Source organism: Sinocyclocheilus anshuiensis, unplaced genomic scaffold (genome assembly GCF_001515605.1).
Source record: "Sinocyclocheilus anshuiensis isolate Anshui unplaced genomic scaffold, SAMN03320099.WGS_v1.1 scaffold1744, whole genome shotgun sequence".
Lineage (NCBI taxonomy): Eukaryota > Metazoa > Chordata > Actinopteri > Cypriniformes > Cyprinidae > Sinocyclocheilus > Sinocyclocheilus anshuiensis.
The window spans coordinates 128,697-146,929 of record NW_015555974.1 but is presented as its reverse complement, the minus strand read 5'-3'; the positions used below and the strand labels follow the sequence as shown (position 1 = coordinate 146,929).

Here is an 18,233-nt window from a genome sequence, read left to right as displayed (position 1 = left end):
GAACTAAACTAACAATATCTGAAAACCGCAACTGGTTTAGCTGTTTTCATGTATACACTACATGATTTTAGGCCCGATTTTTACTCGCCAACAGTCTTCTGGAGATTGTGGACAAAAGCGCAAAATCAGAGGCAAATCAGTACTCGTTCACGTGAGTGACAATTGCGTAGAGTGAATTCTCAACTACTCAATCTGAGAGAAGCGGCAATGTCTGGACCTGTCTGTGACTTAGAGTGAAATGTGTTTTGACTGGAAATTACATGAGCCAATGAAAGAGCACTATACAGGGCAAGGAAAATTTCAAGGGGAGGAGTCGTAGTATTATGTCTTTTCATGTATTAAAATAGAAATAGACCCATTAAAATACAAGAACAAAATTAAAGTTTATAAGATTAAAATATGAAGTATAGAACAAAAAGTTTAAAATGAAGGAAAAACAAAACACAAAATATACAAAGGCTTTATAAGACATTACAGGAAGGCCAGAATAAAAAAATATATATGTTTTAAATTTAGATTTAAAACTATTAATACTTTCAGCACATCGTATGTCCTCTGGAAGGTTGTTCCAGAGGTGAGGAACATAACGGCTAAAAGCAGCATCACCAAATTGTTTAGTTCTACTATGAGGTGCCGTTAGAAGAAAATAATCTGAATATCTGAGAGTCCTTCTGGGTTCATATACTGTGAGCATTTTTGAAAGATAGTCTGGAGCAAATCCATGCAATGCCTTATAAACTAATAAGAGATTTTTAAAATCAATACGAAAACTAACTGGTAACCAGTGTAATGACATTAATACAGGTGTAATGTGATCTCTCTTTTTGGCTTTTGTCAATATTCAAGCAGCAGTATTTTGGATTAGCTGTAGTTGATTAATTGTATTCTTTGGTAGACCCGCAAGGAGGGCATTACAATAGCCAAGACTGCTAGTTATAAATGCATGCATTATATTTTCTGTATTGCTCAGAGAGAGAAATTGTCTTACTTTAGCACTGTTCTTCAGATTAGAAAATGCAATTTTGGTAATATTATGTACATGTGCTTTAAAGTTAAAATCTGAATCAAAGACAACTCCTAAGTTTTTTGCCACTTGACGGGTTTAATCCTAGTATATTTAGCTTAGGGGTCAATTTCTCTCTCTGTGCTTTTGATCCAATAATCAAACCTTCAGTTTTATCTTGGTTGAGTTGTAAGAAATTTTGTGACATCCAGTCATTTATGTCAAATTAAAACAGCAAATTGAACAGGATCATCAGGAGACACGGATATAATTCAACTTTGTATCATCAGCATAACTATGAAAAGTGATACCATGCCTCCTGATGATGTGACAGAGAGGTAACAAATATAGATTAAAAAGCAGTGGTCCTAAAACTGATCCCTGATGAACCCCATGATACCTTGTATGTTCAGACAAGGTATTATTAATAGATACTACAAATGTTCATCCGCTAAGGTATGATAAAAACCAATTCAAAACCAATCCAAGTTCCAGATAGACCAACATAATCACTTAATCTATTCATGAGAATCTGGTGATCTATTTTATCAAACACAGCACTCAAGTCAAGAAGCACTAGTTCAGTAACTACTTCGTATAAATAATTTTATGCAATAGTTTAGGAACCTACTATGTATAAATAATGATTATATATAAAAAAAAATGAGTTTGTCTGCTGGCCCGTTCAGACAAACTGATTCACTAGAATGAACTGGACTTCCCAATATGCAGCATAAAAAAGAAAGAAAATATTTTAGGACATTTTAGCTTCCCCAACACTAATGTGAGTAAATGTAATTGGGGAAAAATGGGGCAGATGACTCTACTTGTCACTCACCATGTTCAGTTTCAAGCTTATTTACAAGATCTGGTGAATACAGAGAAACCATTGTCTGAATAGCAGATGTTTTTAATCATTAAGCTACATCTAGCGGCACAGGTGACAGGTGGACCATCTTAGATGGAGATTTGAAAATGAAAATATTTCAGACTATTCATCACATTTTTAGACTCAGGACACCTGTGTTAGATTTTGCTATTAAAAATAATGTTTAAGATATAAATCAGTTTACAAAAATTGCTGACCAAGAATTCCCAAAATCCCCACAAGGTGCTAGAACTAAATGAGGCTTAGTAAGAATTAAATGAGGCTGATTTGTATTTATTATTAAAAATCCAAAATAGTATTACAATATACACTACTGTGCAAAAGTCTTTGGCCATTATTTGTATTTTCACCAACAAAAAATGGTTTTAAGTCAGTTATTTCTGTCTTTTGCTGTATGTAGTGTGTCAGTAGAAAATATGTTTACATTTCTAAACATTTCTTTTGCCATTAATTGGAATAATGCAGTGAGATTTTTGTATGCACAAGGAGTCTGACAACAGCCAGTACTGATCTGATCTCACTGATCTGATCTCACCATCATCCAGTCCGTCTGGGATTACATGAAGAAACAAAAAAATGGAGACAGACTAAATAGAACTGTGTCAATGACTCCAAGACGCTTCAAGAACCCTACCTGCAAAGCTACCTGAAAAACTATGCGCAAGTGGACCTAGGACAAAAGCTGTTTTAAATGCAAAGGTTGGTGACACCAAATGTTGATTTGACTTAGTTAATAGAAGTTAATTGATGAATAAAATCTATTTATGACATTATTTTTGGAAGCATCCTCACTTTACAGCATTTTTACATGAGTGCCTAAAACTTTTCACAGTATTGTAGCTTTGCAGGAAGGTTTCTTGGAGAAGACGTTGCCACAGTTCTTCTGGATTTAGTCTGTCTCAGTTTTTTTTCTGTTTCTTCATATAATTTCAGACGGACTGGATGATGGTGGGATCAGATCTCTGTGTGGAGCACACTGACTGTTGTCAGACTCCTTGTGCAAACAAAAATCTAACTGGATAACTACAATTAATGGCAAAATGTTTGGAAATGTAAACTGATATTTCCTACTGACACACTACAGCAAAATATAGAAATAAGTGACTTAAAATATATATATTTTTTTGTTGGTGAAAATACTAATGGCCCAAGACTTTTGCAGAATTCTGTATGTGTGTGTGTGTGTATATATATATATATATATATATATAAAAATGATAGTAGAAGTGCAACTAAATATAATTATCTTTGTTTAAACATTTGTTTAATGTTTACATTTTTATTTTTAACATTACAAACTAGTATTACAAAATAGTATTTTTTTTTAATTGTAAATATATAATTATATTTATTAATTTCAATATAGTATTTTTGCATTAATATGTACAGGGAAACTGTCTAGTTGCTGGTCACCATTAAATTGTCTTGCATTTTAGAAATTAATATTACATGTAGTCTCATTCATATTGCATGTACAACAATTATACAAGAATGAAAAAGGTTAAAAAATGAAATAAATTCACTTCATTTTATTTGTTATAATGTGATGTATACACTCTTAGTCCATATTTGACCCAAAGTTGGGTTAAAACAACCCAGCATTTTTTAGGGTGTAATATGAAGTTATAACATGAAGTGTAACAAAATGTGACATGTCAGCTAGCATTTGTAGGCGTCACATAGGTGATTCTCTGGAGTTTTGAGTCTCACCTGTCGCAGTGATTGCACTTGAAAGGCTTAGCGCCGGTATGTTTGCGGTAGTGCCTTGTCAACTCGTCGCTTCTCGCGAACCGCCATTCACAGCCTTCCCATGAGCACTTGTACGGCTTCTCCCCTGGTACGGACACACAAACAAACATGCACACACCTGATTAAAAACGCCTCCTCATGGGGCCTTGAAATCAACGACTCGGTCCAGCCAGCCGTCTAATTAATTTGTTTTAAGTTGATTAGCCTATCAGAAGAGTGTTGACACAATTGGAGTTCATGAAATACATGATCGTCATTAGGGCTCACAGCTGTCGGACCAAATGAACTCGCACTCGATGAGCTTCCAATAAGATATTCAGTGTGTTTAACAGATGCGAGAGGCTGCATTCACATTTTTGATGTTCTATGTTTTTGTTGTGGATTGGAGCTGCCTTGCAGGAGAGCTGTGGTTCGTATGGGGTCTCATCACTTGTTCATTAGTGCTGCTGAATGTAACATATGAAATGGGGGGCAGGCAGAGTTTATTTGGATCTCTGGGAGAGGTGATAATTGGAGTAGTAATGATGGGTAATGGGGAGGAACCTCATATTTACTGTCAACCAGCTGGCCCTGTCTCCACTGTTTGCCACATCTACAAATCTTCTGAAACAAGACTGTGGCTTCATATAAATAGCTTGACAATAAAAAAGTCAGATTTTCATGCAAAAACGGCTCCTAAATTTAACTAGTAGTCATTAAATCAACATTAACTGAAATATTAAATCAAAATTGATCCTATTTACAAGGCAGTCTATGGCAAAAAAGTGTATTTTTTAATCAATAAAAAACAACATCCAGAAAACAAACAAAACAATGCAAACAACTTTCATTTTTACTTTTATTTATTTATTAAAAGTAATTTTTTTTATTTATTTGGTTATTTTTTAAATCTTATTTTTTGTTTATTTATAAAATAAATGTATTTATTTTTAAAACATTAATTTAACATCCTGTTTTACTTAGATCCCACTATGCAAGTAAAATGGACTGTGAATCAATTTCATGTTGTCTTCTTGTCTAGCATCGAAAACCTTCCATGACGGCCACAATTTCATTCTGAGCTGTAAAAACAACAAGTTATATTTAGGTCAGAATTTAAGTGCTAAATTGCATTCCCTTTCACACACATTCACAAGCTAGCCACATTAAGCAGGACAGGTTTAGACCTGTGCTCACTACGACCACAGCACCAGCCAATTATACGTCAGGGAGGCATGGATGCTCGAGTTTGTCGCCTAGCAACCGGGCAGGAGCGTAACGTAGGAGGCAGCAGTGGAGCCGGCTCGATCTGGCATCGTCTGTCCCTCTGTGCCACCAGCCAATTACGGCTCATACTGGCAGGGGAGGATGCAGTTGCCTGGCAACCAGGATGTTACATGATACATATATGTACAAGTGGATATAGGTGCGTATGTGTGAGCGCATGCATACATGCTCGTGGGAATGAAAGTGCACAGAAAAGGCTAGCAGTGTAAACTGATACCAGCGCCGAGACCTGAGAATCGTTCCCAATTATAGAGTCCCATTCGGAGACACATCAGTTGCCTGGCAACTCCCCACCCCCATCACACAACCTTTCCTCTCTCACACACACTTTTTCTCTCTCTAAGCACCCTTACAGGTGCCAGAGTCTCGCTTAATTACATTTTCTCAGTTAAACTGGAGACAGAATGACTCATTATGATCTGTGGAGCTCACGGCGGCACCAAGCAGAAAGCCTATTTCTGCCCTTCACCGCTCTTCCAAGTTTTTTACGAATCAGACTTCGTTATTATGGAACGCTGAGCGAGAGACAAAGTGGAAACGAGTGCCGCCACGTTCCTCTCTTCACCCCTCTATGTCTCCCTGAAAACTCGCTCTTATCTCGTTCCCAAACGCCATTCATAAAACGCTCCAGAGGGCAATGTCATTTCCATTCACGCCGCCTTCATTTCTGTACAAATCTCAATCACAGAATTTGTCTCCGAAATAGGATTTTGCCAATTGCAAACGAGTTGACAAATCGTTTTGGCATCAGTTTTTAACGTAGCTCACTGCATCTTTGTTTTCTTGGACAAATGCAATACCGAAATTGCTCAAAGACTATGGCTAATGAATAATGCAGTTTTACTTCGCAAAATGGAATTATGATTTGCATTATTGTGGCCAATAAGCAACAGGACAGTTTAAATATGGACTTTTTCTGCATTTAATATAATATAATATTTTTGTATGCACAAGGAGTTCATACAAAGGAGTAATATAATATAATATTTTTGAGTAAAAACATCTAAACATTCTTTAATATTGTTTGGCATCAGATTTTAACGCAGTTTATTGCTTTGTTTTTTTTTGTGGAAAAATTCAATACAGAAATTGCTCAGAAATACTATGGCTAATGAATAATGCAGTTTTAGTTAGCAAAGAGGAAATAAAATTTGATTGATGCAGCAAGCAATCAAACAGGACAGTTTAAACTCTGATTTTATATATTAATATATTATTATTATTTTATTTCTATTTAGTTTTTTTTTCTTTCCATTGGTACATTATTTAAAATGCCCCCCTCCAATGTAGCTGTCGAATATTATTTGAGTTCCAGCATATTTACCGTATAATACTTTTGGCTTTTGTGTGTCTCATTCACATCAAACCTGGTGTGACATGTCAAGCTTGACTATGCACAAATTAGATTTAGGAGCTATGGTGGAGGGCAAGATTTTCAGAGAATTGTTACTTAAAGCTATTGTGTGACTTCAGAAAGCTTGGAAAGCACACAAATCATATCAAATACTATTATGGTGCTTTTTTTGTCCTTTTTGGACCTTGACAAGGCGTCCTGGTATTCTTGTGCATTCTGGAGCATCAGTCCTTGCATCACAATATGTATGCCTAAAATACTTCTAATATATCAGAAGGGAGCCATTAACATGTGGCATGTTCTGGTTTCAAGACTTGAGGATCTGCCCTGGTGTGTTAACAGGCACGCAGCAGACGTAGGGAAATATACAGGCGAGTATGTCTCATTCCAGCCGGTCCATCCATCATGAGGCAGTTATTCACTCCGTGGACAGCTTTGGGACAGCCGTCTGAGTGCTTTTGGATTGAGATCGAAGAGACAGAGAATTATGGCCGTTTTCTGCACCATTCGAATCTGCTGAGGAAGTGCTGTCGCAACCTTGAGAAAATGTTTGTCGCAGAGGGGGCTGGACAGGCATGCTGCCATGGCGACGACGAAGTACCATTAATTACATCAGTTTGTCGTTTATTGTGGAAAATAAGATTGATGGCGCAAAATAAGAATATTGATGATAAATGTGGTGGAAATGACTGAATATTTCTCATGTTATCATGTTATTAATGTAAGAGCAGGTAAAGTGTTTGTTTAAAACTGCAAATAAACTAAACATTTAATTAACAACTACATCAAACAGATGATGCCATGTTGTTGCTAGATATGTTTCGGCTCCCTCCCTTAATAAGTCTATGGTCTATGGTATTTTCGGTCGACCTTCAGTAGAGTGAATCATTGTGTAACACAGTTCGTAGATCGGGAAGAAGGAGGCGGGAACCAGCAAACATTTAAACATAATTTAATAATAAAATAAACAAACACAACTGAAAATAGCGCGACAGCCCCTCACGGACGACTGCCGTGCACAAACAGAACCAAAACACAAAATAAAGTCCAGGCCTGGTCCTCTATCATCTTGCACTATCGTCACTCCTCCTTTTATCCTTCCGGAGCTCCTCCGTGGGACTCGAGACCGGTGAGTGGCGCAGGTGTCGTGCATTATCACTTACTCCACCGGCCTCGCTCCGTTCCCATGGCTCTCGGCCCCGCCCCATAACCCCATCAAAGGAGACGGAAGGATGAGGAGAGACAGAGACGAGAGAAGGGAGAAAGGGAAAAAAAAATCTTGTTCCGGTTCCCAGACACACAGCCGCTCGACCCTCCACCAGCTGGGTAAACTCTTCCGCGATGCCTGGCGGCGGCACTGGATAGCCGCCCGGTGGACGGTGACTGCTCCTCCGGGTTCGGGGCAGCCAGCAGGAGTCCCCCGTTCCCTGCTCCTCCCCATCATGGCGGACGGCAGGAGGCTCCGACCTCAGGCGAACTGCGGCGACTCCTCCGCTCCCTCACGGACGGCAGCCGTCCCTCCACAGCCCAGGCGGCTGGCAGCGAGTTTGTCCGCCCCCCCGGCAACTCACTCCAGCCCATCGTCTTGAGCGTCCATGGCGGCAGACTGCTCCGCCATGCTCGATGGCACCGCGGATTCACCACAGCGGCGAGGGATCTCTGGCAGCATGTCCCTCCTTCCTCCCAGGTTTCGGCACCAATGTAACACAGTTTGTAGTTCGGGAAAAAGGAGGTGGGAGGCGACGAACATTTAACAAAACTTTAATAATAAAATAAACACAAAACAGCGCGACAGCCCCTCACGGACGACTGCCGCACATAAATAGAACCAAAACACAAAATAAAATCCAGGCCTGGTCATCTCTCGTCACTCCTCCTTTTATCCTTCCGGAGCTCCTCCGTGGGACTCGAGACTTACTCCACCGGCCTCGCTCCGTTCCCACGGCTCTCGGCCCCCCCCCACTTGTCACACATTGACTGTATTTATGATTTACTTATTTATTCTACTCATTTATTCATGACTCATTCATTCAACCCATACTATATATACACACAAACATAAAATAAAAAAATACTGAATATTGGTTGAATGAATGATTCAATCACTCACTCAAATACAGTAACTTGTATTGCTCCTGAATGAATCAGTGTTTTAGAACAAAAAATTATTCTACAAGTACTTCAGTGACTCACTCATAATGAAAGTCACTGTTCTAAAACAAAAGTCAGTGTTTTAGAACAAATCAGTTCTATAAATGATTCAGTGACTCATTCATAAATACAGTTAATATTTTTGTTCCTAAACAAATCAGTGTTTTTAAATGAGTCAGTTAAGTGAATGATTCATTGACTCATACATTAAAAGACAGTCACTTGCCACATACTGGTGTAACTTTGTAATCTGCAGGAAGAGTCGCTGAAAAATGCAAAAATCAGCAGAATAATCCCTGCAAATAATTCTAAAAATATGCATGCTTACCTGTGTGTGTCCTCTGGTGCGCCTTCAGATGTGAACTCTTGGTGTAGACCTTCCGACACCCGTTGAACTGGCAGCGATGAACCCTCTTCTTGTTCTCTGCCATCTCACCGGCTCCCATTGTGCAGGTGCCACCCTGTTCCCCGTCGCTCTGTGCACCACTGCTGCCATGCTGGGGAGAAAGTGGCACCAGGTGGGCTGCCACAAGCTTGGCAGAGCTCAAGCCCACCTTTCGGGCCACTAGCTTGAGCGTGAGGGTCCCGTCGGGTGAGGCACTGAGGGTGTGCATGGGTTTGACTAAGTGACGGCCTAGTTCTGGAGATGAGGGTGGTGTTAAGGAGGTGACGGCATTCAGCTGGGCTGCGTTGACCCCTAAGGTGATGTCTGGAGAGGTCAAAGTGGAGGAGAGGGTTTCTTTGTGTGGGGTGAGGTGAGGAGGAGGACTGGGGGGGTTGTTGAGGCTGGGAAGGAGGGGGTCTAACAGGTCTTCATCTGCATCTTCCTTTATGAAGGACGGGGTAAGAAGACCATCCAGGTCCTCATCGAAAAGGTCAGACAGCCGTTTGGGTTCCGTCTGCAGATAGCGTTCCAATTCCAAACATGTCTGTGGAAAAAGATTTAGGTATTTTTATTGACCTGAACACTTCAAATGATTTGCTTTCTTGGGCAAGCAAAACAAAACACCTACACATCATAAATGGCACGCTTCATTCAGAAAACAAAAAAGTAAAGATTTTGCAAAGTGACACTTTTTTTTTTTGTAAAATAACACATAAATTGAATAATTTATTCTTAAATTTGTATTTTAACTTTTTTGTATTATTTGTAATTTTGCAATTTAATTAAAAATCATGTACAGTGTTTGTAAAGCCTCTCAAGTTTTAAACTTTTAAACATTTTTTTTTTTTAATAAATTGATACTTGATTTGTAGTTTATTCATAAAAACTTTATGTAAAAACCATACTAATGTAATATTTTTTGAAAATTATCACATAAATTGCTTAATTTATTCATAAAACCTTTATGCTTACATTAATCATTCTTAAAGGGGTCATATGATGTTGCTAAAAAGAACATTATTTTGTGTATTTGGTGTAATGAAATGTGTTTATGCGGTTTAAAGTAAAAAAAACACATTATTTTCCACATACTGTACATTATTGTTTATCCTCTATGCCCCGCCTTTCTGAAACGCATCGATTTTTATAAAGCTCATCGGTCTGAAAAGCGAGGTGTGCTCTGATTGGCCAGCTATCCAGTGCATTGTGATTGGCTGAATACCTCAAGCGTGTGACGGAAATGTTATGCCCCTTACCATATTGTGATGCCTTTTCCTGGCCGGAGCGACGAGACAAAAACATTAAAACTCATTGTAAACGAGGCATTTGTTGCATCCAGTGGGGACATAATTAAGTGCGTTGTGATTGGCCGAATTCCTCAAGCGTGTGACGGAAATGTTACGTCCCTTACCATATTGTGATGCCTGCGGCAACCACATGTGACGACCCCGGGCTGGACTCCGCTTCGTCCACGGTGAAAGCCGGTCCGGAGATCGACAGCGCGAAGTTGATGTATTTCCTCAGCGGCCAGCACAGATCAGCTCCAGGCATGATGAAGCGGATATCATCCTCTTTTGGAAGGCCAAACAAAGTAGTTTCGCTTTCACAACGAAACACACAGCGCCTTCACGGCAGCGGCGGCAACAACAATACTACAGCGAGAATAAAAGTTACGCCTTCTTTCTTTGCGTGAACATTTGGGCGGCGTTATGCAAATCTTCCCACATCGTGACGTAGACATGTGGGGGTGTTAGAACGAGTCGTTTTAGGTAGGCGTGGTTGACACTTAACTTTTATAAAGAATATCTCTTTGGATTTGAGACTTTAGTCTTTGCAACTTTACAGATCTTCTTTATGCACCAAGAGCTTGTAACACTCCAAAGAGAAAGGAAAAATTTTAATCGCATCATATGACCCCTTTAAAACAGTTTGTGTGTAAACTGTTGCAAGAACACAATCAATTTTCCATAAAAAACATACTTACATTCTTCATTAAAAAGTAATTTTTACATACATCATTCGTAAATCATTTGCATTATATTTACACAAGAATTACATTTAAATTTACACATTGAATTTACTTATTGCGCTTGTTTCATGAATTAGACCTGTTCATCATAAAACTTACTTCACATGCTTTAGGCCCTAGTAATATGGAAAGCATTGTATCTTGACGTTACTGAGATGCATCAAAAATGCAGTTGTTACTTGACACCAGATCCATTTCTTCTTTTAATATCACTTTAAATATCACATTTACGCTTTGTTTAAACAATATTAACTATTAACTCAAGCAATTAAATGAAAGATAAAATCATCCAGGCTAATCTACTTTATTAATGGTGTGTGCAATGTGATTTTTTTCTTCTTCTTCAGACTAACCCCTTTCTGGGCCGTTAACTGGGTACTGAGACTGCTACTGCATATAATTTGCTTCAGCAGGTCTTCAGGAATAGATGGTTACACTGTGATTGATTACACAGGCTAGACTGGAGCTCTCTGGAGCTGAAGAAACAGACCTGGCCTGAATTGCTTGTTAGAGCGCCTTATGTGGAGCAAAACTGGCTCTTTTCACACAGAAGGGGAGAGGGAGAGAGGTTGTGAGAGAGAAAGAGCCATCAGACATGGATTCTGCCTTTTTGGATGGGTTTTTATATTTCAGCCTAAAGAATTGTGCGCAGAACAGCAGCGTCAACACAATACAATTTAATGGCAATTTATATGCCGCTACCTCTCCATTAAGATACTTCAAGGGGCCATATAATGGACATTAAAATTTTTCTTTTTAAATTAAACGACACAAAACCTCTTCCAGTGTACACTATTTTTAAACTGTAAAGCAATTTTTAAAAAATCTGTAAAATGCTCTGTTACGACTGTTGCTCTCTATCTCTGATATGAACTAATTTAAAGGGGTCCTATTATGCTTTTTCACTTTTTTAATCTTAGTCAGTGTGTAGTGTGTATGTTTGGGCATAAAAAAGATCTAGAAAGTTATAAATCTCAAAGTCCACTCCAAAGGGATATATTTAATTTTAAAAAAATCCCATTTCAAGAACTACAACGAACGGCTCGTTTGGACTACAGCGTTGGTTTCCGGGCTTTGTGATATCACAAAGCGGCTCATTAGAATATCATTAAAAATAATTCCCGCCTACAGAAATTCGAATGGTTGGGGGGTGGGGAGGGGCGAGGTTGTGGTTAGAACGCTTGGTTGAGTGAGTGCATCAGACGAGACGATGAAGAAGAAGTGCTGCTGCAGAGTTAGTGCATCAGAGAAAATGAAGAAGAAGAGCTGCTGTGCTGTAGCGTCAAATTTTCGGCATGTCTAGAACAATTCTTACAAGTACAACACAACGTAGCTGGGCACCGCGGACAGACGCCGAACGCCGCCGGTGTGCCTACACTCATTGAAAATAATGTATTCGAATTTTAAAGACGTGGCGCAACGCCACGCTGCTCTTCTCGTCCGGTGTGCGCCCGCCTGAAACGCCGTTTATATGAAAAATAATCAGTTTTTCGAACCACCAAGCATGAGAGCATGTTCTAGTACACCCCCAAAACAAAATCAAGACTTTGTAAAAGAGCATAATAGGACCCCTTTAAGATAATGGGTAAAGCTCATGTCAGCTCAAAACTAAATTACAAAAACAAACGTAAATTTTTGTGAATATTACAAATAATAAAGTTAGATGCTGGAAAATGGCCATGCAATATATACTGTGTATATATATATATATATATATGATTTTTTTAAATGAATGAGATAAAGTTGGAGACTGAAAAATGCCCATGCAATACTAGGTTACAAAAAAAGACAATAATAATTCCAAATAATACTTTGTAAATAATTGAATACATTTATATTATATTATTTTATATTAAATTTATTTTATAAATATTAGAAATAGAGTTAGAGACAAAGTTAGTTAGTTACAAAAATCCTAATAATAGGCCTGCTTTGTAAATAAATAAACAATTTTTTTTTTTATATTTGAAATAATAAAATGCTCCAAAAGTGCATAATGTTTTTCCTTTAAAGTACTTTTTTTTGCACAGTTATGTGAGAAGCAGCAATAAAGTCAAGTTTTTATTTTCTGAAAGGTTTCTCATAACATGACCCAAACCTTTTACAAAATGATAAAGAACAGTAACCTATCATCTCAGACAAACTGGCCTCTAGCTATAAATGTCTCGTTTGAATCTCTGGCTCCAAACACAACGGCGGTTCGGCGCAGCTTCTGTTGCTAGGCGATGCTGTTTGCTTGTCAGCTTTATGAAAGGATCATCTGCCGTTTTTTTTTCAGCGTTAAAAGCATTTTAATGTCTGCGCTGAACTCGAAGGTTTCAGAAGTCAGGTAAACAGAGCATAGCTGAACTGACATTACCTGAGACGTCACCCAGAATATCTAAACACGACAGAAAATGCTGTAGTTAGAAGACACAGATCTTCGCATAACCATCTCAGAGCAATCTGGTAAAAGAACCATTTCACTCGACTCGTTCAAAATAAATATTTGCATTTCTAAAAATCTGTTGTTTTCTCTTTCGCAAACACACACACGGTTTCTCGCTGTGCCCTGAACTGATGGGTAATTAGTCACTTAAATGACGCAGTAAAGAGATACTCTCCATTCACTGAAAGCGCTGATGGGCTTGTGCATCTCTGTGCATGTTTCCCAGCTCAACCAATGACATTTAAAAGCCTCAATTCAGCACGCCGGCAGCGGTGCGCGCTGTATGGGCCCTTTGGACACACGCCGACATGGGAGGGATTGATTTTCTAATGTGCTATAGGTCTGCGGTGGTCTGGGGTGTCATGCCTGCATGCTGTTGAACCATCACACGTATGACAGGAACATGGGCAGAGTGAGTTCATGGGAATTCGCGTGAGCACATCACATTGAGAAAGGGCAGACGTGTGTATGTGTTGGGGAAAAAGAGTAAGATAAATTTTGAAGGTGAGGCATTTGCGAGTCAAGGAGAGCAGGTTTTCCTTATCGCTCTTTTGCTTTTTTCTGTCTCGCCACTCTTCTTCTCTCCCCTCCTCCTGCAGGCCCTGAGGAAGTGACATTCAGGGGATATTGTTACTTAAAATGGCAGCAAATTCAATGCGCTCAGTGCCGTCTGGGTCGCTTTGGGCTGTGTGATTTAATGGTGCAGCAGACTGGATGCCAATCAAGTCGAAAGCGATGCCATAAAAGCTACACGGCAGATTTGCGAATCTCCAGCAATTTGGATGTTTAATCAAAAGTGATCACAACTCAACGCCCCAGTTTTGACATAAAATAGGCAATAAAAAGCAGAGCGTTGCTCTGTTGGATAACAGATGACTTGAATTTCATGTTGTAGTTCCTGTGTGGGTCACACATGATCTGTGAGAGACTGTCCCAAGTCAAGGTAATTTGGTGTCTTCCAGGCATTTCATTACAATCAGAAAGCCAAGCAAAGCTATTTGATATTCATGAAGCTGATATGTATGAATTAGTATAAACAGATAGAGTGCCAGACATAGTTTTTATCTGCAAAATCCAATCAGATGAAACACCATCAGAGTTACATAAACTTCCTAAAAATCAGTTTTGTTTTTTTTCTAGATTGAATGAGACACATTCAAGCAGTAGCACAATAGCAGATATACATAACCTGAGAAACAAGCTGGCAATCGTAAACAGGCAACAGTTAAAAATATATTACTTGGTATTATTATTATTATTATTGTTGTTGATTGCAAAATAATCAATAATATATTATCATTAATAAAAAATAAGAAATATTATTATAAGTACTAACAATATTGAGTATTATTATTATTTATTATTATTATTATTATTATTAGTAGTAGTAGTAGTATATAACAATCATAATAAATAAATACATTAATTAATTACTTTTTAGAATTATTGAAATAAATTAAATGCAATGAAAGTGTACAATATTTCTCCTTTAAAAAACATTTGTGACATAGATGAGATTTAGGTACAGCACAAGTGTCAACATCTCTTTTCCATGGTAAAACTCACTGCCATGATTGAGCAATGATTGATCATGAATACGTTTTGAAAGGTCACAAACTTTTCATTTTTATTTTGGTGGTCCAATTGGTAAGAATTGGCCTATACATTCTTCAGTTCAAAAACAGCACACACAACTCTGGCATCTGGGACATATTTTGAAATATTTCCACTTGACGTGCCGTCTTAAAAATGCTAAATTCAAGGCACAAGATGCTTATAAATATGACAAGATGTGATGCAACGGTAAAACATGTTCTGATGCATATGCACATTGACAGGCAATTTAAAAATAGTGCAGACAGAACTCGTTCTACCCTTGGCTGATTGATTTAGAGTATTTAAGCAGTCAAAATGAGCATCCCCAGTGACAACCACTATACTAATGACAAAAACATCACCACAGAAATACAACAAACAAATGAAACACATCATCTAACACTAATCAGATGTGACATTTCTTCTTTTTGTCCTAAGAAACCTGATTGGTTGAACATCTTGCTCCAAATGTCTTTCAACTGGCTGTAATTTGTCATGTCATCCAGCGGTTTCAACATTTGATTGTCAGTGAAAACCTGCTGTGCCAATACGCTACTGCTTTATTTCCATCTATGGTTCCATAAAGAACCTTCAACATCCATGGAAACTTTCCATTGGACAAAATGTTCTTTATATTGGAAAAAAGGTTGTTTTAGGAACCCAAAATGACATCACTGCAAAAAAAAAAAAAACCCTTCTGGAACTTTTATTTATAAGAGTGTATTTAGGATATGGTACACAAATATAACAAAATGCAAATAAATAAATCATCATAAACCTCAGTTGCATGTCTTCCGCCTTATAAAGCGTGCACATATCTAACAGTATCTAATGTCACTGGGTGCAGAAACCGAGCAAGTGAAGACCCCCTGCTGGCATCTGGCACCACGTCGTAGAAGGAGCGACTGTCAAACACTGTGAGGTTTGAACTGATAAAGTGAGCCATCTGCCACATGCCCCGCAGCGAGCGCAGCTGAGAATCTGAGAGTGAGAAATGCAAGGCCTCTTCTCTGTCAGTCATGTAGGTGCCCTTTTTTTGGAAGCCTGTCCATCGATGCCGATTTGTGACCTGTTCCTTGCCGCGGGTTTGACGCTGATCTATCATCGGTAAAGTGACGAACCTAACTCGCGATCAGTTGTTATGGCAGCGATGTTGACATGTCTGTCTTCCATCATCGAACCCGCTACGTAATTATCTTTTCTGCATCTGTGCACCTGTGACAACATGTCACTTCCTCTTGCATCTCAGCACGCCCTCTAGCCGTCTAACCCATCACAATGCCGCCGTATATTCGGCATAAATGGAGCAATGGGTGAGCGCAATATAAAACCGGCTATCGCTCGCTTAAGTTTAATATAGGGTAATCTGATTTGAGAAAGGAGTCGGAGATACCCTCATACAATCTTCCCTTCGCACCATGACGCTCAGTGGGAATACCGTCATGCGGTGCGCCAATTAACAGCGAAGCACTGCCTCCCTCCAGCAGACAAAGCTAATAAAACAAGCTGGTTATAAAAATGAATGAGGAGCCCATGGAAGAGAAGCAGCACCGACATCCAGACCAAATGCAAACAGCTGGTAAGCGAGTAATTTTTGGGAGATGATTTAGCATCAGCTGTCCCCAGCTAAAGTCCATTGACGGCAGAGAAGCACCGAGCTCTCTGAAAACATGGGAACGGGGGTTATTTGTCAGGTCAGGTTGCTGATCGCTTTCCTAGAGCATTTGTCAAAAGGTCCAAAAGGGAAAACGTGCTTGCAGAAAATAATCTTTCCCAGTGGCTGGTACCTGCGTTTCCAATTTCGAGAATGGAAGAATCGTTCGCTGCTCGGGATGCGTGATGTTTCCGTATTGGCCTCCATTCAAAAGCATGTGCACCTTAATGCATTATCCCTTGTGCTGTGCTGAAAATCTTTTACATAATTTGGTGTTTCCATGACCAGCCTTTTAAAAATAATATTCTATATTATCACCAAATCTTGGACTCACTCCTTTTGTCAACTTGTTTCTTTCAAATATAACCAGTTTTGCATTTCGTTTTCTAACTGATTGATCGTAGGCCTCATAGATCTGAGCTGCACCTCAGTTTTTGAGTGAATAAAGCGTTATTTGTGGACAATTTTGGCAATATTCACTCAAAAACTGAGGAACATAAGTTCAGATCAATGAGGCCTACAATCAGTTCCAAAAAGAAATACAAACCCTGTGCTAACTGAAAGAAACCAAAAGAAAACAAGTTGGTAAAAATAATGAAACCAGTATTTTATTTTATTTTATTTTTGAGGGAACACCTCAAGTGTAAAAAGATGGATTAAAAAATCCTCAAAATGTACAAAAGTGATCTTTTTTTTATTTTTTTTATTGGGTAACTAAAGCAAAGTCTCTAAATTTTAGTCTAATGTGCTAACATTAACTAGCATTTTTTGGGGGGAAAAAATCTAATTTTGAACCAAAAAATATGGTTATTTGGTATTTTTAACCCATTTTTGTGAAAAATATCTTTCTGCAGTTTCCTTGGTTACACTAGTCTCACCAAGATTGCATTTTTTTTGCTCAAAAATACAGTAAAACAGTAATACTATGAAATATGATTACAACTTAAAATAACCGTTTTCTATCTTAATATTTTAATTTGTAATTTATTCCTATAATGACAGAGCTGAATTTCAAAAAATATGGTTATTTGGTATTTTTAACCCATTTTTGTGAAAAATATCTTTCTGCAGTTTCCTTGGTTACACTAGTCTCACCAAGATTGCATTTTTTTTGCTCAAAAATACAGTAAAACAGTAATACTATGAAATATTATTACAACTTAAAATAACCGTTTTCTATCTTAATATTTTAATTTGTAATTTATTCCTATAATGACAGAGCTGAAATTTCAGCATCATTACTCCAGTCTTCAGTGTCACATGATCCTTTAGAAATCATTCTAATATGCTGATTTGCTGCTCAAGAAATATTTCTTATTATTATCAATGTTAAAAACAGTTGTCCTCAATTTTCTTGGGGGGAACTTTGATACTTAATGATTCCAAACTTTTAATTTGTAATGTTTTTTTATTTACTTATTTGTGTTATTTATTTATTAGGAACATCATTCCTCCGTGTAAGTTGCTAAATGAGTAACGCAAATAGTATTTGTTGCCATTCTGACCATACCAACTGTCTGAAATACATCTGACAAAACACATGAAAGCTGATTAGCCATTAGACAGAACAAAGAAACCCTTCCAAAAGGCTTTTTAAAAGACCAGGCACTGTTAGATATACACACCGACTCCATCTACTTACTCCAATGACACCCTCCTGACGAATGGGCTTAGAAGTGAAACTCATCCAGCCTGTTCTCTGATCAGTCATTGATCTGTAATGTAAGAC

The 18,233-nt window shown here is 38.3% G+C and overlaps 1 protein-coding gene across 2 annotated transcripts in view; it reads right to left on the bottom strand.

The window, feature by feature from the left end:
- Window positions 1-18,233, bottom strand: part of klf7a (Kruppel like factor 7a) — a 42,896-nt gene that overhangs the window by 5,679 nt on the left and 18,984 nt on the right. Inside the window, exons 2-3 of one of the 2 annotated variants that reach the window (XM_016470582.1) lie at window positions 8,741-9,341; window positions 3,603-3,726 (exon numbers count right to left, since the gene is read on the bottom strand). In XM_016470582.1, coding sequence (XP_016326068.1) covers window positions 3,603-3,726; window positions 8,741-9,341 — 725 coding nt within the window. The remainder of the gene's footprint in view (window positions 1-3,602; window positions 3,727-8,740; window positions 9,342-18,233) is intronic. The other variant, XM_016470583.1, reaches the window with a different exon arrangement.